Below are 22,473 nucleotides of genomic sequence, written 5' to 3'. Positions count from 1 at the left end.
TGCCAACAATTGCTTCTCCTCAAGCTTATTCAAATTATGCAACTGCTCCGTTAAGCTTTCAACGTCACCTAGCTTGTTTTCCAATGCAATTCGCAGGCTTAGAATTATGAATTTTGCTGGTACTACTGCCTCCTGTCCAAACATTAATTGGAATGGTGTGTGCCCTGTCGTCACCTTGTACGCTGTGCGGTAAGCCCAAAGGGCGGCGGGTAAGTTTTCATCCCAATATGCACCTTCAACCACGCAGGATTTGTAGATGATTGATGCTAGGATTTTATTTGTAGCCTCGGTCCGTCCGTTTGCTCTCGGGTAGTATGGACTCGACAGTGAATGAAAAATCTTGAATTGGGTGGTGAGCAGTCGAATGACATGATTAACAAAATGTCCTCCCCTATCACTCGTTAACTGTAATGGAATTCCATACCTGGTAATGATCTATTCATAGATAAACTTCGCTGTGCTCACGACCGAGTTATCTGGTAATGCGCATGCCTCCGCCCACTTGGTCAGGTACTTCGTTGCGACAATGATGTACCAGCACCACCTAGCCTTGCTCACCTTTAGGGGTCCAAGGAAATCCAATCCCCACCGCTCAAAGAGTTCTTGTGCATGGGAGGGGTTAAGTGGCATGAAGTCTTGCTTGAGCGGCTTCCCAGCCCGTTTGCAAGTGTCAAATCCGACGACCCATTCTCGCACGTCATTGTACACCGTCGGCCACTAGAGTCTTGCAAGTAATATCTTTCGCACACTGGTGTTGGGTCCCATGTGTCCTCTCGCAGGACCCTCATGTGTTTCTTTTAACACCCATGGTATCTCTTCTTCTAACACGCACTGCCGAAGAATATGATCCGGTCCCATTTTGTAGAGCAATCCGTTGATCAACTGAAAAGTACGGCTCTTGATTATCAACTTGCGCCTTTTGTTTGCTGGCATCTCACTAGGAAACTGTCCTGTTGACAGCTATTCTCCAATACTCCTATACTAGTTCGACAGTACTCCAATCTAAAATAGCTGTTCATCAGGAAAGTCATCATTCACCCCCTCTGCCGGTTCCCTTGTTTTGATCCGCGACAAGTGGTCGGCGTTGACATGTTTCTTCCCTGGCCGAACAATGATTTTGAAAGTAAACTCCTGCAATAGTAGTAGCCATCTGCTGATTCTCCCTTGAATGACAGGTTTATTGATCATGTACAATAGAGCCTGGTGATCAACATAGAATTCGAACGGTGTGGCAAGCAAGTAATGATGGAACTTTTGCACGGCGTAGACCATTCCTAGTGCTTCCCGTTCGGTCGTACTGTAGTTCTGCTTTGCTTTTGATAACAATCGACTGGCAAAGTATATTGGATGATCTAACCCGTGGCTGCCCGTCTGTGCCAGGGTTGCTCTGATCGCATAATTCGAGGTATCAACATGCACATGAAACTTCTTATTCCAGTCTGGATATGCTAAGATGGGTGTAGTAGCCAGTCGTACTTTCAACCCTTCAAACGCCTCATCCTGTTCCTTGTCCCATCTGACTGATTCTCCTTTACAGGTTAACCTGTCCAGCGGATATGACACCTTGGCAAATTTTTTGATAAATTTCCTGTAATAGCCTATATGTCCGAGAAAAGACTTTACCTCCGTCACATTAGTAGATGGCTGCATTTCTAGGATGACTCTCACTTTGTCTAGGTCAGTCTTCAATCCTTCCTTATAGACAATGTGTCCGAGCAATCTTCCCTGCGGAACCATGAATTTGCACTTCTTGGGGTTCAACGCTAGTCGTGCCCTGCGGCATCTCTCCATACATTCACCGAGTGCTGCCAGGTGTCTGTCTTCCGCGCTGAATATTGACCAATCGTCGAGGAACACTTTGAAGTTTCCCACGGACATCTTGTCAAAGATGTGCAGTATAATCCCCTGGAAGGTTGCCGGCGCGTTGCACAGACCGAACGACATCCGATTATAGGCGTACACCCCATCTTCTACGACAAATGTCGTCTTCAGCTTATCTTCCTCTGCGATTGAAATTTGATTGTATCCGGAAAAATCATCCATAAATGAGTAGATCTCATGTCCCGCTACCTCCTCCAGGATGCTGTCGGTGAACAGAATTAGAAAGGGATACTTGATCATGACTGCATTGAGACATCGGAAATCCACGCATATTCGGATCTAGGTGGTGTCTTTCTTCAGTGAGATAACTATAGGCGACACCCATTCACTTGTCTGCACTTTGAAAATAATTTCGGCCTCCAACATCTTGTTGATTTCTTCCGTGACCCGTGTTGCGTAGTTCTTGTTCATCCTGTAGGTTTTCTTCCGTACAAGTACTGCTCCTTCGATCAGTGGAATGCGGTGCACACACAACTCCAGTACTCCCCTCAAGTCCTTGTATGTCCATGCAAATACATCGTTGTATTCTAGGAATATCTTGAATGCTGCCGCTTTTAGTACCGGATCCCAATTATCTCCTACCAGAATGTTCTTCGGTGCTGCTTCATCCCCCAAATTCATTGCTTGTAGTGTAGCTTCATTATACTTGATTGTCTCCCCTTCACTGAATGCATGGGCGAGTGTAACATCCAATGGTGCATCCCCCTCGTTTACCTCCGTAACTTCTTCGAAAATTCATCCCCCTCGGACCTTCCTCAATAGTTAGTACATTGCAACTCTGGAATAGTTTGTAATCCTCTATTTGCCAGTGGTAGAGACCGTTGACCGAATCCAAGTCGTCATCTGTTGATCCTCCGTCCAATCGCAGGATTCCCTCTCGATCTGGTTCCTTAGGTTGTCTTCCTTCATCCTCCTCTCCCTTGGAATCTGATGACAGGGCCTCTTCCCCGACCATTTGAGTGTGCAGATCAATAACAAATCTCCGGCCTTTACTTTCGAGTGACAAGGTGTTCTTTTTCCAATCGTGTCTTACTCTGGCTTGAATAAGCCATCTGCGGCCAAGGATAGCGTCATACCCTTTTCTCTTCAATGGGATGACGACAAAGTCCAACAGGAATGACTGTGTGCCAATCGTCATCGGCTGTGCTATGAGTACGCCCAGAGGTTTAATGACGTGCTGGTTTGCTGTGAGCAACTGAAATGTAGGGGGCCACAATGTCGGCTGCCCCAACTTTTTCTAGGTCTCCTCGGGTAAGACATTAACGCCGGACCCTCCGTCGACTATTGTGTCTGTGAGAACATGTCCGAGGATCCCCAGCTTGACAATTGTGGGGTGCCGGCCAGATGTGAGGGCTAGCAACATTTGGTCTTCTTGGCCTGCATCAATTTCCTTCCCTCTACCTTGTTCTCCTGATATCCTTGGAGCTGCTGCAATATTTGTGAGAGCAGATCGAAGCTGGGGCATCGTGAGAAGCAAATCATTTATCTTGACTGGTACCTTTGTTTGCAAAATTTTCCGAACTATGTATTGTTCTGCAGAATTTCTTGCCGAAATGCCGATGATGTCCTTCAACTGAGATATTTCCGCCTGCGATACTTTTTCAATCTCCACCCGTGCTTCCGCAAATTTCCTCTTTTCCTCCGTTGGGTCCGGGTACTCTTTTGCTTGCCTTCGTGTGATTGCCAACACCTCTTCTTCAGCCGTCTCAACAGTGATCAAGTTGACTCCGGATTTTGGACATTTGGCATCGTCATGGTCGCCAGGTCCACACCATCTGCATAATAGTTGGGGTGTATTTGCAGTTGGACATTCTCGGGCAAAGTGCCCCAAGTTACATGTGCGGCATTGTACGATTGGCCGTCCGTTCGCATCATATTGGATTCGGCGTCTGTTGGTATTGTTAGTGTTATTGTTTGCATTGTTATTATTATTCTACCCGCGTCTATTATTCTTGTATCCTCCCGACGTAGCACCAACATTATTGGTATTTTTGCTACTGCCTGACGGGGACGCCTCTTGTGTAAGAAGTACCTGCGGAGATCCTTTGGTCTTCATGTTAGTGGGACATTCTTTGGTCGAATGGCCCATGATCTGACAAATGTCGCAGAATTGGTTCTTTGGACAGGATCCTTTAGTATGACCGTCGGTCTTACACTCCGTGCACCACAACTCACTGTCTTTCGTCTCCTTTTGCATATTTTTAAACTCCATCATCATACGGATCATGTCTTTTTGTAGGGCGGGAACCTTTTAGCTACTGCCTTCATCGTCGTTGCTATCTTCTCCGGAAGGCTCATCATCATCCGAATCAGATGAGCTAGTTTTCTTCTTCTTCTTTGTCTTGTGCTCACTTTCGAGGTTCAATGCTCTGTTATAGGCTTCCGTGCATGACGACGGCGGCACAATTTTCATTTTCTTCCGCAGGTTTGGGCGTAGACCTTCCACGAACCACCTTTTTTGAAGTTTATCCGCTAGCTTATTTTCCATTTTGTTTATCAAATCTTTTAATTTACTGGCGTAGACACGGATAGTTTCATTCTTCCCTTGCTTGGTATTGAAGATCTCGCCAACAATTTCATTATCATCGCACAACAGTTGAAATTCCGCCAAAAACTCCTTTTTAATGTTATTCCAATTGTCTAGCTTCTGCGGATCTGTACTAGTAAACTAGTCAATTGCCACACCCCGTAGCGTTGCCGAAAATTGTCTCATCCAATCGTCTTCATCAGTTATGCCATTTGCCCTCCAGATCATTTCACATGTTTTGCAATGTCGAATGGGATCGGCCATACCATCACCATCGAATTTCGGCAATTTTTCTTTTGGTCCCGGCATCACAATTGGTTTTTGTAAACAGGCGTTGCTTGGTCCTGCAACACTGGCGCTGTTCACTCCCACACCGTGGCTTTGCACTCCCACACCGGCGATCTGCAATCCCACACCAGCAGACTGTTCTCCCACACTGGTGGATTGCACTCCCACACTGGTGATCTGCACTCCCACACCTGCAGTCTGCTCTCCTACGACGGTGGACTGTTCTCCTGCGGTCTCAACAGTTGCGAACCTTGGTGAAGAAGGATCTTCTGAAGTTGTCTCCCACGGAAGTGTATCCCGGACGAAGAGTTCACTCCACGCTCGTGCTCCCTTGGCACTCCGAGCCGTGTGAGTCGATGCTCTCCCGTCTGGATTCTCTTTCCTTAGCAAACACAAATTCAAAAACTCCTCCCGTGCTTTTTCCACCAATTCCACCCGCTGCCGAGTTTCCTCCAACAATTCTTCCGTGGTCCAATTTCCGTCGGCAATCTTTTGAAATCTCCTTCGGCATTCGGCTTGCTATGCCATAATTAAATTCTCTTGCGTAGTACAGATTCCATCTTTTCCCTTGACCTTATTGTGTTCCTTGTTAAGCTGATTTGGCATTAATCTTCATTCCTCCCACCTTCCAGGTTCATAGGGCAACGACGCCAAATGTTTACCGCATAGGTTAATTAAGAAATGCACACAGATAATGAATACGAACAGTAGTACTCCTTTATTCGCATATGCCAACAGATTACATAACTGGTGATACGATAAGATGATTTACAATGATCCCAGACGGGGCATAAATACTTTCTGTTGAACCTTCCAGAAGAGGTCCGTCAGCTACAAAACAATCCTAATCTACCCGTCGGCCCATCGACAACAAAATCTTTACCGATGACAACACTCTGTCAGCTACAAAATACACAATCTGCCGACTACAATCACTATTGGAATCCACATTGTCTTTCTGATGACTACGTATTTATTATGATAATGTTCTCCTTGAGAGAGCGCTGTTCTGTGTTAACTGTGAATATTATTCCCATTCCTTATTGTTCAATTTACTTTGTAATTGCTTTGTGACTACTCTTTGGTGTGTAAGGTAGTTACTCGCTTCCTCGGTATGAATCTTTCTTACATTTACAGTCTAGCTCTGATACCATGTTAAGTGAAAGGATCTCTACAAATGTACTAAGCACTACTGTTTATTTGTTTTGTGTTCTAAATGCAGATTTGAAGGATATATAAATATGCATAGAAAGAGACATGTCTCTTTGGTAATGAACTAATCAATCATTAATTAGACTATATATATAATAATAAAAATATAAGTAGACACACAAGGGTTTGTCTAATTGATGATTGAACATTAACCATATAAGAATTGTCTCTAGATTAATTCAATCTGACTGAAGCTACACATTAACATTTTTATATTTGTTTATTAGTTTGTATTTGTTTATTAATCAATTAATAATAATATTAATTGATTTAATTTAGTTCTTGATTCATATTGATATTGTTTATTTAATTATTTAATATTAATCAATAATGTTCATGCAACTATTCAATTAATCATCCAATGAGTGCTAAGTGTTCCATTTATTCTCATGAGAGATGGATTCATGTGAATCACTACTAATGAAACATGGGTCAATTAGTTTGACTCAAAAACTACACAACTAAATCCTGATAGAAATATCACAATTTGACTTTCTGTGGAAAATATCTCCTACTTATCAACAATCAACTTGTCATTATATCATATATTCTTTTAAGCAATTATATAATTTATTTATTACAAATAGGGATATCAACTATTGTGATTTAATATTAAATTTCGTTATTAGAGAAGGTATCACAATCCTGCCCTCTCAAAATTGCTGTCCTCAAGCAATTACACTATTCATTAGTTGGTAAATTAACTAAAGATAAGTATTTCTCATTTCCTAAAGATGATCTTATGTCATTTTGTTTTGAACCACATTTGCCAAAGTCCCATTTGTGTGATGGTATGTTTCAGATTTATCTTTCTCAATCCTTAAAGTGCATGAATATGTAAAGACACAAAGTATACAAGTTGAAGACATGGAGCATACACACTAACAAGAAGAAGAAGAGACATTGATACATGAATACACAAAGCATACACATTGAAGTCACAAACGAAAGTATACACGTTGATGCATGAAGAAAACACAAAGTATTAAATTCAATAATAAGTTTCATTTCTTTAATGTCCATTACTTAGGCAATGAATGGAATAATAATGGTTAAGAAAGTTGCACACTGTTGTTACATTGCAAAAAAGTTGATGTACATGTTAAGCATAATTGGTTGATGGGTTGGTCGAGGCAGTTGATCTGAATGTAAATATATATAAATGCCACCCAAAAGCGAATTTGGGGCTGGAGATGGAACAGAGAAGAAGAAATCCTTGTTACAGTCCAAAATTCTGAATTTTGTCACATATTTAAATGTTCTTTTATGTTGTATGGACTTCTTTGGTACAGTACGGACTTGAAACCAATTGTAAATGAAAGTAGAGAGTCTACCTTTCTAATGCTTTTGGTTTGATGCAGTTTCATTTATATTTGAACGAGTTAGAGGAGTTTTTGTGCAAACAGCCCTGGATCAGACCTAGTGTTATCAATTTTGGGAAAATCTTCTCTTTTCCACCATTGAATCTTGATGGAAATAGGACGGAAAATCTGTTTTAGTGTTATCTTCAATCTCACCAAAGAGATTTGCTTAATTCTTTAATTTGTGAATGTTATTGATGGCTATTGCACTTATTTACTTTAACATTACAGCCCAAGATGAATGCAATGAGATACACTTTTATTTAGAGCATTAAATAGCACTCTACAATAATGCTGTTTTCAATGGCAGGTTTAAGGTTGCGAGATATTCGTAGTGTAGATCCATCATTATGGGTGACCAACTCCACGCCTTCAATATTGGTAAGGGAGTTGGGAACTAAAAGACTCTATAGATTCCTTTACTCTCTTTTTGTTTTATACCTAATGAGTACTTGCTAAAGTGATCTAAAGAAACTCTATACATAAAATTAAAATGGTTTCTGCAATTCGCTCACAACAACATCTAGCACTTCAAATATTTGCCTTTATATGACACTGGCTCATTATTTTTCATTTTTTCTAGTTCACATTGTTTACAGGTCTGTCAATCATGGTAGTATTTCTATTTGATTTTCAGAGAGTTGTCTTGTCTTTTTAACATGTTAAAGCAGAAGCACATAGTAGGGATATAACATAGTCTTGATAGTTTCTAGGATCCAGTGCTAAAAGATTACGAACTAAAATGCCTTCAGAATTTCTGGAAATTGCTGTCCTCTCATGGTAAAATAGTGAATTAAACTTTGACAGGGCCTTCATCAGTAATCTTGAGTCTGCCTGAGGTGGGGTCTAATAAGAGACATTAATGTGGAGGTATCAAATTTATCTTCTTTCGATTTATGTACAAACTCAAATAATGTAGGGAACACAGAAAATTTAATACATGAAAATAGGCTGCTATTGATCTCAACCTCATTGATGCTATTGATATGAAAATTAGAGGTGGGATTACATCGTCATTGATGCTATGATTATTGGATCTGATAAGATTTGTACACTTTCTAGACTACTAGAAGTGATAATTTCTCTTTCTGAAAGTGTTATTAAAATCGCATATCTATATTACAAGACTTTAAACAAGGCAGCTGATTCTCTTGCTAAAAAAGGGCCAGGCCTTGGTAGTAATGCATTGGAGTATAGTCAACCAGTCAATAACAAGCACTCTAAATGATGAGCAATATAAATTATGTTCAAAACACATCAGAGCACCATTTAAATTTTACATTGACAAAACAGTGTCAGAGATGAGACATAATGTTGAAAATGGCATCAATCTCATTACATTTTTTTCTAATTTACTATATCTTTGAATTACATAAACAATGGAATTCCTGGAGAATTAGAGAGATTGGTCAATTACATAAGATGAACATATAGAATTGAGAAAATTAAAGGTGCCTGTTGGAGTCAGCTGTGCAGGCTTCCCAATGTAACCATAGATGACGCAAAATTATAAGTAATCCTATGTACATACATTACATAGAAAATAATCATAGACATGAAATACAATTCCATATATTTGTCAATGTATGAAATATTTATAGCCTCACAACAGAAATCCTTTTTCTTCCATACATCTATCCTCCTGTTAAGGCTGATCAACATCCCTCTCAATACTAAGATGTGGTGGCTGGCTTAGAGGATCAGATTGGAACAGCAATGGGGGGAACAAAAGAAACTTTGGGAATGTGGATAAATGAAAGAGATGGCTTTTTAGTAGTGGATTGTGTTGGTACTCTGGAAAATTCTAGTCCAGAGGGAGCCCACCACAGGTACGATATAGGAAATATGGCCCAAACTATTCTACTCTAAAACAAACGAAATATACACAATTAAAAACATTTATATTGAATGTAGAAACACTAATGGAAATGGAGATATAAGTACTTGTAGCATTTTCTGTGCCATTTGCCAAATTTTTCCAAAAGTGGTTTAGCTGTTGTTATTGTAATGTACTAAGAGATGGAAGTAACCTGATGGCAAATACTTGTGGGCAATTACCCAAGGGCAAATACCCGGTGATGATGTACTTGAGGACAAATGCCCGATGTCAATGTACTTGAGGGAAAATACCCGAGGGTAAATATTCGATGACAATGTACCCAAGGGTAAATACCCAATGGTTGTGTACTTGAGGGAAAATACTCAACAATGAACCCAAGGGAAAATCTCTTCGACACCTTTGGCACTTGACATCCTTTGGCTACTGATGATAATATTTCACTCGTACAAGTACTGGTATGATAATTAGGCTTCAGTATGGTAAGTAGGTGTCACCCATACAAGGTACCCATGTAGTGATTGAGACTTTTCCCTATGTAGTATGTTTTTTCCGTACACTTTTAAACATTCTCTACAACAATACAGGCTTGTACATCAATTGAAACACGATAAAGGATCCAATTGTAGATAATTCCTCTGCCAATAATATTATTGTATATACAAGAATAAGTTATCAACACAAAGTATGCACCATCAACATTGAGTGGCCAAGAACTAGATATCTGTATTTTGAATGATAAGAAAACAACTTAGAGTACATCATATTTGTCTTCGATTGAAGACTTTATAGATTTAGACCATAGGTAAAATAGAACAAGGAGTGATTCCCATTGAAATTGCGAATGCCAGAACAGGGAGGATCTTGCACCTCCAAAACAGCGAAGACTTAATTCAAACTGGAATCACAAAACATAAGAAATATAAAACTTCACCATCACTTCTTACAATGCCAATCACGATCTTATAAAGGGCTCTAGGAAGTTTCTTGAAGTGGCTAGAAGCATGCCAACATTAGAAATTTAGTTCTTTTATTCTATAATTAAATTAACTAGTTAAAGGATCCATAGGACACTATAAATTTGGACAACCTAATCAGTCAATTTGATTGAGTCATTTGAATTTCAGGAACATTATAGTCCTCCTAGCCAATGAGTTGGTTACCTCAAGCAATTGAAAAATTGAATCCTCAAAGATATGTTTGCTCTCCCCTATGGTATCATCAACCGATAGAAACTTCTAGGGCACTAGGTGCTCCATGATGGTGGGTGACCTTAGCTTCCTCGTTCTGACATCAATGATCTCTATGGGCTCCAATGCAATTTTTCCCTCTTCATCAATAGGTGGGAGTTTTTGGGAAATTGTGACATGTTGCTCCGATTGCCTTCTTGAGGCATGGAAGATGAAAGATGTTTTGAATCGACTTCCTTTTGGAAGCTTGAACTTGTAGGTAACCTCTCCCACTCTCCATACCACCTTGTATGGTCCATAGAGTGAGGCTTCATCTTCTCGACACCACTTTTCTTCAAGGAAGACTATTTGAATGATTGTATTTGAAGATAGACAAAATATTCTACTTTAAAACTACGCTCAACACTATGCCTATTGGCATACATCTTCTGCTGATTCTGAGCAAGTTGTAGGTTATTCTTGAGAGACTGAAGGATATCGAAACTCTGTTGCAACCAGTCCTTGGCCCTTGGTGCACGACTGTCACCTAATGCCAGATCCACAAATGGCAAAGCCTCATAACAATAAAGTGCCTTGAACGGTGACATACCTATTTTCATGTGGTAGGTATTGATGTAACTATGATCTCCTAAGTGAAGCCAATGGATCTATGGTTATGTCACAACGTAGTTCCTCAGATAGCCCTCCGACTACATGTTCACAATCTTTGTTTGATCATCCATTTGTGGTTGGTAGCTCGTACTTAGTGACAACTCCATACTTGCCAAGTGAAAAAGTTCCATCTAAAAAGTGTTGAGGAAACGACTATCCTCGTTGCTTGCTATGTTTTATGGAAGGCCATACAAGTGGAATAAATATCAGAAAAACAATTCAGCCTCTTGAGCTGCTTGAAATCCCATGGGAATGACAAAGAAATGGGCAAATACGGTCAAATGATCCACCACAACATAAATGTAGTCCTTCCCATGCACCTTAGGAAGTCTAGTGATGAAGTCCATTGAGATGGTTTTTCATTTTTTATTGGGTATTGGCAAAGGCTGAAGTGACCCTATGAGCAAGGTATGCTCAAATTTATTCTATTGGCAAGTGCAACATTTCCTCATGTATTGCAATACATCATCTTTGAGGCCCTTCCAAGAGAACTTCTCTTGAATTTTCCTATAGGTCTTGAGGTACCTTAGGTGTCTTGCCAAGGGTGAATCATGAACTTTCCTCAAAATCTTCTCCAATGTTGGCTTTGATACCAAATAAATTCTATCTTTGTAGTAGATGATATCATCAACCACCTTGTACTTGTCATCTTGTATTTAATCGCCAATCAATTGGCACAAAAAGGTGTTCTTCAAGTAGTTGACTAATTGATAGGGTCTCCAATTAGGTGAAATTTGTGATAGTGAACATATGAAAGGTCTCCTCGATAGTGTGTTGTCCACCATATTCTTCTTCCCCTTCATGTACCGAATGTCAAAATCATATGCTTGGATTTTACTCACCCATTTTTGCTGCCGTTTGTTCAAGTCTTTTTTCTCTAGGAAATATCTTAGACTGTTGTGGTTTGTCCTCACAAAACGTTTTACTCCAACAAGGTATGCTGAAACTTGGCCAATTCTTGCATGATGGCGAGCATCTCCTTATCATAGATTGATTACAATCATTCAACTCCCTAGATTTTTTGACTATCAAACACAATGGGGTTAAGCTCTTGCATTAACACGATACCTTCTTTCAACTCATTGCACTCTAGGACGAAGGGTTGAGTGAAGTTTGGTAGTGCTAGTACTGGACACATACCCATGACTTCTTTCACTCAATCAAAGGTTGTTGTGTCAACTCATCCCAATAGGAAGCCCCCGTCATCAAGTCTATCAATGGTGCTTCTAGCTATGAAAAGCCTTTAACAAATATTCTAAAACAAGTACGTCTAAAAAAGCCACTCAACCTCGTGTATGTTCAAGGTGTGGGCCAATCAAGAATCACATGAATTTTCTCCTAATGCACTTGAACCCCTCACGTGTTGACCGTATGAGGTAAATGAATCAATGCACATAGACAGACAATAGATAAGAACAACAAAACTCCTTGTATTATTCGCATATGCCAAGATATTACATAATGATTCTGATGATGATTACAATGATCCCGGAGGTGTATAAATACTTTCCGAAGAACCTTCCCGAAGGGGTCCGTCGGCTACATAACAAGAACCTTCCCGAAGGCGCATACACTGTAATGTCCCCTTTTTAGCATTCATAGCATGATGTCGTCGTTAGCCTATTTCCCCACAGTCCCGTAGGCTAACCAGGACATTAAAGGGGCTTAGAGGCCATTTGGCCTAGATAGTTTCAGTTGCAGGTCTTTCTGAGGGGTTTTGAGGCAACTTTGGGCATACTTACTATTTATAGTAAGTCATCTTGGACATGGGCGGACATCCAGTGGCAACGGTATGTCGATGGTAATTGTTTAAAATTGACAAGAAGACTTGTTTATCATTGATAAGATTTGTTATGCATTGATAAAGCTATTTTATAAAGTTAAAATTTAAATATTTAACTTTATTAATGCATAGACTATAGTTGTGGAAAATATTTAAATTAAAAGAGTACCCTTTATTTTATAACACATTGGAGGCATAAGTTACATAAAGGGAGTTATGTTTTATCCCACATTGAGAAAACGAAGGATGGAGCTCTTGTGAGAACACTATAAAAGAAATGGAAGAGTTTCTTTTAAGCATGTTTGGAAATATCAAAGAAATTGGGTAATATTCTGGAGATTATATCTCAGTAGTTTGAAGGACGAAATCCCTTAAAGCTGGAAATCTTGATGCCATTGAAAGATATGGTCTTGAGATTCAACATGGTAATAGCAAGCTCCTGTTGCGCGGTACTGTAGTAGCGAGTTACTGTAGCAATTTCAGAACTAATAACACTGCTGTAACCGCAATTGGTATGGACCATCATTGAACTTTATAGTTGATATAATTCGTTGAGTTTAATGAGAAGATATTATTGTTATGGTAGTTGTAATTTCCTGATAATCTAAAACAAGAAATAAATGAATGGTCATTGTTATTAGTTGCATATGGTTCTATGTTGTTTCCTATTTGCATCTCATATGAAATACAAACAATCTTGAGAAACCATTGATCAACATCAAGCTGAAAACTATAAGAAATTTGGTTGGAATACAATTGTTTGACAAAATTATAGGAAGAAATAAACATTAAAAAAATAACAGAACAAGGTAGGTTGTTACATACACCAACGACATACATCCTGACACACACCCTGTCAGCTACACAATATTTACCGACGACATCATCCCCCCCCCAAAAAGAAAAGTCGTCTCCGAATGACAACACAATAAAACTCAAAACACTAATTACATTTATTCATAAAAACAACATAGACATCATACATAGACATCATGAACTAGAAGGCTGTGTCTCAGACTGTGTAGACCGGCTACATCGAAGCTGATACACTTGATCCGTTTGGACCTTCAAATCAGCTTTAATCTGAGAGTTCTCCTCCACTACTTTCGGCATCAAAGTGACCTCCTGGCACTCAACTTCTTTCTGATCATGAGCCTTCTTCGCTGAGTCCTCCTGTAGTGCTACTGCCAAACGCTGTTCCGCTGCTGCTATTTGCTGTTCTGCCCGCTGCTTCCCTCGTGCACTTTCCTTGAGTTGTGCTAATAGGGCTGTCCGCTTTGCTTCCCATGCAATCTGTTGGGTGGCAGGTCAGTCAGCCATCTCCTCCTGAGCCTTCTCTGCCATCTCCCGAGTGTCCTGCCCAGCCTCTGCTCGTCTTCTCTTTGCGAGCACCAACTCTGCCAGGGACTTGCTTCACTCTGTGATGTCAGCAAGGCAAGAACGATCATCCTTATCCTTCTCCTCCGGTAGTGGTAGGGGGTCTGTCACCTGCACCCCTCCATCTACTTTCTCTGTTGCTGCTGCACTCTGATTCTCCACCCTTGGTGATGTCGGTACCTCGACTACCTCGCTGTTCGACCAAATGGCCTCCAACTATAGGTCCTCTCTCATGGGAGACTGGATGGAAGGACCTCTGGCAACAGGGGCAAGTAGTCATCGCCTCAAGTACTCACTCGCTCGACTTGCTGAGCTCATCGGTTCCAGTGTTGGCACTTGGGGTTCCGCTTTTAGTATACTCAAATGAGCATCCTGATCTGTCGCTTCATCCAACAGAGTGTCGGCTATTGTGACTACTGCATCTGTCCCAATCACCTCTAGACGAACCTGCTCCTATGTGCCTCCCTGACTGACTCCTCCCTCTGTGGTTGCCGGCTCTGTTACAGGAGTTGGCTGAGGAAAACTTACTGCCACAGGTACGGGGGTTAGTTCCTGAACTACGGGCTGAGGTTGTGTTCCCGCAGGTTGCATACCCATAGGCATGTTTACTGGTGATGTCCTCCGGCTTACTGAAGGTTGGACAGGCACTGAATGTGGAACTTATCCTGCTACTGCTGTGCGTGATCTGGGATTTAGAGTGACTAGGGTCATCACCACTGGATGCTGAAATTGTCCGAAACCTGGGATGTGTACATTTTCCATGGTGTGCATGTGCGGAGCTGAAAATGATGGAATTGATGGTGTAGTAGTCACTGCGTAGTCGTCAAATGTTGCGGGAAGCGAAGTGGGGTCGCCGAAATCACCCCAACTTCCTCATCATCTTCTTCCCCATCGTGCTCCACCTCCTCCATATCCTCTGAGTCGTCCTCCTCACAAGATGTATCCTGACAGCCACTATCCGTGTTGCTTGATTCCTCCATCTCCTGTCATACCCTCTTCTGACCAATGCCCTTCTGCCCTCTAGGTGAGTCTAAATGCCTCCATTGCATTATCGGAGGCTTGCCAAGTACTACCGGACTTGGCTGGATTCCCAACTTTTCTTGAGGTATTGTCCTCGCAGTTGCCTCCAAAAAGAGTCCAATGGCATAGTGCGGCATGAAAAATGTTTTATGCTGCAATGTCATGAACTCATCCATGCGCGTGGCCAAAAGAGAAGCCCAGTCATACACTTTCCCATTCATGAGTCCGTTCATACTGACCAGTGGAAAGGAAATGTCTGATGCCCTACTTGATCCTATAAGTCTACTCTTTACCACGCCCATGAGGCACTTCCAATGGCCTTTTCTGATGTCTGATTTCCGCAACCCTTTTCCCCTCGAAGTGCCGATAAGGGCATCTTTCTGCTGTTGTACCTGGTCATTGCACACTAATTCTACCAGCTGCAATTTCCTCTCCTTGTCCATCTTTTTGGGCGTACTGTCAATTTTCTTTCCTCCTTGTGTCATTCCTGGTATGCCAAATACTCTGGTAAAGTCAACTGGCCGAAATGATACCACCACGTCATATCCCAAATATGGAATTGAACTCTTACGAGAGTGCCTATCATATGCCTCAATCATGGGACGCAATACACATTCGAAGTGTCGGATACAGAAAACTAGTATCTGGATTGCCCACTCCATCTGTGCCTTTCTTATGCTTGCTTTGATGAGGTGGGTATCCGAGTTTTCATTCCACCATTTCTTGCAGTCCAACCCATTCAACCCTTCGAATGCTACAATCTGCGACGTTATTTGTACATCCGGCTGGTTCTGCACTTTGGCCCTTTGTTTGCCCTTGTCTTTTTCACATGGCCGTGCTTCAAAAGGCCCTACCTGCACAACTTGACTCATAGCTGAATCGTGATCAAGTTGCTTCCTCCAAGCCCTCTTTCCAGTTGATTGCATACCTAACACTCCTTTATCAATTTGCTGAATATATTGCCATTAGGTCAATTACTTATTCCGTACAACTGCAAAAATTCTCCTCCTGACCTTTGTACGGACGCTGGCCACTTATCTTTTTTTTTAATTGCCTTTTCTCCTGTATGCCTTATAGCTGTACGGCTTCCTTGCTTCTCCACTAGGAAAGACCGCACGGACCCAAGTCTTCTAAAAATGAAGGAATGCTTCAGTTCTGAATGTGCTGGCAGATGAATAATTCCTTCCCACACTGCAAGTTTGCTATCCGCCTAGAATCCTGTATGTTCTTAGAGCTCCAACAATTTCAAGCAAAATTCTGAACCAGTTTGCCAATCCATAAATTCTCCAGACTCTTCACTTGCCTTGACTTGATGCTGATAATTGCTCCTTTGCCTTGCTGCCTCTATCTTTACTTTCTTTCGTGGGAACCCCACACCTTGTTACACTGAGATTACTCCCAAATGCTTGTGCTTGGTCTTGGAATCATTTTTACGCAATTCCGCACAAGGGCATCGATATCTTCCTTTCCTAAATTGCATAGCTCTTATTATCCGTACGGTGGAGGCCCAAGGATTGGAGTTGCTGTACGGAGAGAAAATGTTACTGTCTCCTTCCTTTTATTTGGCTGCGTACGGTGAAATGCTCTTGCCTATGTACGGTGAAATGTCATACTTGATACCTTCATTGATACATTGATACCTTTATTAGGTTGGAAACAGGAGTTGTTTTATGTAATCGTACGGAGCCAAAAGAATGCATTCGCTTGTTATAAAATGCCCTACGGGATGATGCTATGCCATCGTTATGTCATTCTTCAAGCCATACGGTGTTTCAACTTGAGAATGCCATACGTTGTCTCAACTTGGGACGAAGAGTTCACTCCACACTTGTGCTCCCTCGGCACTCCGAGCCGTGCGAGTTAATTCTCTTCCGTCTGAATTTTGTTCCCTCGGCAAATATAGGTTCAAAAACTCCTCCCTTGCTTCTTCCCCCAACTCCACCCGCTGTCGAGTCTCCTCCAACAATTCCTCAGCGCTTCTGTATCCGTCGACAATCTTCTAGAACCTCCTTCTGTGTTCGGCTTGCTGTGCCAAAATTAAATTTCCTTGTGCTTTGCGTATTTCATCCTTTTCTTTTAGCTTATTCTTATTCTTGTTCAGCTGATTCAACATTAGTCTTCATTCCTCTGCCTTTCCAGGTCCATCGGGCAATGGCGCCAAATGTTTACCATATGGGGTAAACGAATCAATGCACATAGATAGATAGTAGATAAGAACGACAGAACTCCTTGTATTATTCACATATGCGAAGATATTACATAATGATTCTGATGATGATTACAATGATCTTGGAGGTGTATAAATACTTTCCGAAGAACCTTCCCGAAGGGGTCTGTCGACTACATACAGCATGTCAGCTACATAACAAGAACCTTCCCAAAGGGGCATATACCGACGACATACATCCTGACACACACCCTGTCGGCTACACTATTTATTGACGACATCAGGCATTTTGATGACATGACCCAATCACAAGATCTTTGTCATATATCCAAATTGATAAAAGATTTTGTATATAAACAAACATGTATATATATATATATATATATAGAGAGAGAGAGAGAGAGAGAGAGAGAGAGAGAGAGAGAGAGAGAGAGAGAGATTACGATTGATTAAAGAAAGTGATGATATAATTGCTATTATTGAAATATAATAATCCATATCAATAGGAAGTTAGATAATATTATTGTCTATGATAAACAATCACATAATGTAATACTAATGATCTAAACAAATAGAATAATAATAATAGTAATAGATATCAAACATATAAACTACACCTACTATCATATTACTAAGAATTAAAATAATTAAGTTTTAGGTACTAAAACTGAGGACCCCTTTATTAAGGCTGCATTTCAAATCAGATGACCATATAAAGAGTAAGGAGGTGAACAACTAAGTAGCAGGCCGATGTGACCAAAAGGTACGAGCAATCAATGAAGGGCCCGATTCATTATCCAAGGCATCGACCTATACACATATCTAATACACATGTAACAAGTCATACTCTTCCTACTCGATGAACCCACCAAGGTACAAGGAAGGTAGGAAAAGGGCATCTGCCACATAAGCGGAAAGACGTCATACCAAGCAGACAAAATAGTTATGCTAGGGCCCACATTATTATCGGTTGAGGTAAGTATGTATATCACATGTTTAATAAGGAGTAATCATGGTGTTAAGAATAGTTAGTTATATGAATCAATATTTAGTCATACTTAGCATACAAAGAATATTTAATTATATTTAGTTGTGTGGTAATGGTACTATTACTAGTATGTAGTAATAGTATTATTATTAATAATTTAGTTTTATAATTTATTATGTGAGAATTCTTAAGAATTATAATTAAGATTTATAAAAGAGATCAAATGTATATAATAATAAATGTAGACTCTTTCAAATATAGTGGATAACATTTATGTAATATGAATATTTAGAGGAAATGTAGTTGATTTGTTAAGCGAATCTTATAGCTCTTCTTGGGAATAACCTTCAAGGATGATGGCTAAGTAACTGAGGATTGTTGTGAGGAACACGTGGGGGGGCTCTTCATAGAGGATTATGAAGCCTGACTTGAAAGGTAGTTCAAGAAGGAAGGCCAAATAATCGAGGGCCGTTCCTCAAGAAAACTGAGAATCCTCCCAGAGGGTTAGGAAGCCTAATTGAAGGAATCCTTAGTGATGTGCAGAAGTAGTGGCATTCCTAGACATGGATCATTATAATTGAATTTAATAGACTAAGTTACTAATAATTTCTATAGGTAAACTTGTCCTAAGGAGTGGGGATATTACAATCTCAATCATCCCAAACTCATATTTGGACCATTAACGCACTGTGTGACTCCATGATTCCTAATACCTCATCCAAATGCCTTAGATGTTCCTCCCACTTCTTTTTGTATGTAAGTATGTTGGCAAAGAATACCGACAAAATCTTACAAAACTGCTTGTTGAAGATGTGGTTCATGCAAGATTAGAAAGTGGTTGGAACATTGATCAAACCAAACGACATGACCAAGAACTTGTATTGTCCATAGTGGCAATAAAATGTTGTCTTTTGGACATCTTGCTCGCTCGTGTAGATTTGGTGATAGGCGGAGTGAAGAAATGAATTGGACAAAGAAGATTGTGCTCCACTTGTACAAAGCCATATCACACACCATGCCGCATGCCTTCTTAATCACTTTTGGTAGTGTGTTGGGGTTGAATGCTTTGACCCAGCCCTTAAAGGGTTCCATCAATCCATTCATGAACAACACAATGAGTCTCCTCTTTGAGATGTCAGTAACCAACACTGGCAAGCTCTAAAGTTCCGTGATGTAATTGTCTACTTGCTTGAGTTGCTTTAGTTGAGCCAACTCCTTAAAGTTGAGCTCTAGATTCTTTCCAACAAAGCGGTCTATAAGTCTCTCTGTGAAGTTGGCATATGAAGTGACTCAATCATGATCGAGGGTAATCATCCCATGGTGTGACCATTTGTGAGTGAAAACTTCTAGGTGAAGTATTACAAACTTGATTGTCTCATCTTCATGTATTGAGTTGAGCTAAAAGTCGGCATCGACTTTGTTTACCTATGGTTGTGCTGAAGTTTTTTTGGATACAACAAAGGATGATAAATTTAGCTTGCCAGTCTTTCATTTGATGTCATTGTTGTAAAGGCCATGGTTCTTGGCGTTAGAATATTTTGTTCGTAGATCTGTATAATCCTTGAAAGATATCTCTCCCACAAGATTCATAACCCTCCAATCTTGTCTTAACTAGTCTCCCATTTGTAGGAAAGTGAGATCTCGCTTTGTGCAAGGCACTTCCATTATTTGGGAAAATGTTGGCTTCAACAATCGAGAGTGTGAGCATTATGTGTTTGACATTCTAGTGACCAAATTGTCACCATAATGCAAGGAGGGAACTATCCACCTATCCCACTATATAAGAGGGTGGGGGGGGGGGGGGGGGGGGGGGGGGGGGCGAGGGGCACTTTTCTAAGGGTGCGCTCGATCGCCCCCACTTTTCCTCATGATCTTCATTTGTTTTTCCTTCTACCGATTGTCACAATGTCTCTTCCATGAGTTGTTCTCCTGTGGCAATGACTTTGTTGAGCTCAACTTGGCTTCTAATAAGCTCCCTCTTTAATGTCTTGATTTCAATGTTAGGCTCCATTTTGTCCACAAAATAGTACCTTCTTCTGGTGTATACTATGAGCTCATTCCACATCCAACCGAAAGACTAGTAGGATCAACAATTTTGATACTGTTGTAATGTACCGAATGCTGGAATTTTCTTGATGGCACGTTATTTGAGGGAAAATACTTAACGACAATGTACCAGAGGGCATGCACTTGACGACAATTTACCCAAGGGAAAGTACTCAAGGTCAAGTATTTGATGGAAATGTACTCAAGAGAAAATAGCTAGTGACATAGTACCCGAGGGAAAAACACCCTATGGAAATGTATGCGAGGGAAAATACCTGACGACAATGTACTTGATAGAAAGTCCCTTCAACATCTTCGACCCTCAATTGATGGCTCCCTTCAACACTTGACGCCCTTCGGCTCTTGACACCAATGTTCCACTCATACAACCAAGTACCTGCACGATTATTAGACTTACCTGTACAATAAGTAGGTGTCACATGTATGACAAGGTACTCGTACGGTGATTGAAAATTTCTACTATTGTAAAAAACCCTTGCTTGCCTTCCACAAATTTGTTGGTTGAAAATGAGAAATGTTTGGATTTTGTGTTTCTATTTCTGATTTGAAAACTATACCTTTTTAAAATTCTTTTCAGACATGAATTGGTAATGAACAATAATGCAAAATGACACTCTCTCAGAATTCTCTAGAATTTATTTGCTCTAATTGAAATGCTGATGCAAAATATATTTGAGGTGCAAAACACAACAAATGATCTACGAAGAGCAGTTTTTAATTTGCAAGAAACCACCACAAATGCAATTGAAAATTCAAGTCATTTGCAATCATAAAATTCTGAAATAGATAAATGACCACTAGAACTTGATTGGCACAATCAGCATTATTGATTCCTCTTGAATTAGTGAATTGCAAACTCAAAAACACATATGCTGATCCCCATGTGAGTGTAGAAGGTGCTACAATATCCAAAGTGGTGTGCCGCCAATGATCCAAGTTGAACGCTGAACCTACATAGTAGATCACAGGTACTATGGTCGCTTTGGTTGCTGAATCACGTGTTGCTAACTGGGCAATCTCCACACAATTGAACCAGAATTGCAGACCTGTTAATAGATGTCGTCCAAACCAAGGGAAATGGTGTCGGTTCACAATTAGCCTCCCAGAACCTCAAAACCGTTGCTCCCAAATAACAATCAGCAGCTCTAACTTCTCCTGCTGATTCACTTATTTTCCACACTCAATCGGATAGCAAACCCTCTGTCGTCAGTAGAAATTGTGTATCAGTCGACGAGTCCCTTCGGAAAGGAAATTGTGTATCAGCCGACGGGTCCCTTCGGAAAGGTTTTTGTTATGTAGCCAACGGGTCCCTTCGAAAACGTTTTTGTTATGTAGCGACATGTTGTATGTGGCCAACGGACTCCTTCGGGAAAGTTCTTCGGAAAGTATTTATAACCCCTTCGAGAAGCATTGTATTCATCTTATCATGGAAGTATAATGTAATGTTTGGCATATGCGAATAATAATAACAAGGGTTCTGCTGTTTGTGTTCATGTTCCATTGTCTGTATGCGTTCATTTATTTTACCTATACGGTAAACACCCTCACGCTTGCTTCCCTTTCGAATATGATAAATTTCTTCCTTCACACAATTCAACGTAGACACTAATCAGACAGTTGGAGAAAGTTTGATCAATTGCTATATAACTAGAAATACCTAGAAAGAATCCTCTCCTTAGCCAACAAATATCAGATCCACTATACTTTAGCAGTGGAATGAAAACACTTCTCAGCTACAGTGATGAATAGTCGTAATAATCACCCGTTTTTTGTTTTTTTGAGGGGACTTGCAGATTACTAAGTAATATCAATTAGAGTGTTATTTTCAACATGGCATTTTGACAAACACTTAGCAAACATACAACGATAAGTATGCAAAGTCTAGAACCTCCTTAGTTGTGTTTACCATACAAGTAAAATAAATGAATGCATACAAACAATGGAACACGAATACAAACAACAAAACCCTTCTTATTATTATTCGCATATGCCAAACAGTACATTATGCTTCCATGATAAGATGAATACAATGCTTCCCGAAGGGGTTATAAATACTTTTCAAAAAACTTTCCCGAAGGAGTTCGTCGGCCACATACAATATGTCGCTACATAACAAAAACCTTT

The 22,473-nt window shown here is 40.4% G+C and overlaps 1 protein-coding gene across 2 annotated transcripts in view; it reads left to right on the top strand.

The window, feature by feature from the left end:
• Positions 1-22,473, top strand: part of MGT10 (magnesium (Mg) transporter 10) — a 326,639-nt gene that overhangs the window by 58,138 nt on the left and 246,028 nt on the right. For both annotated transcript variants that reach the window (XM_089817707.1, XM_089817703.1), the window contains exon 3: positions 7,580-7,650. In XM_089817707.1, coding sequence (XP_089673833.1) covers positions 7,580-7,650 — 71 coding nt within the window. The remainder of the gene's footprint in view (positions 1-7,579; positions 7,651-22,473) is intronic.

Source organism: Cupressus sempervirens, chromosome 1 (assembly GCF_028749045.1).
Source record: "Cupressus sempervirens isolate cs-2001-9-10 chromosome 1, ASM2874904v1, whole genome shotgun sequence".
NCBI lineage: Eukaryota > Viridiplantae > Streptophyta > Pinopsida > Cupressales > Cupressaceae > Cupressus > Cupressus sempervirens.
The sequence above is the reverse complement of the archived record's forward strand: the minus strand, read 5'-3'. Positions and strand labels throughout refer to the sequence as shown.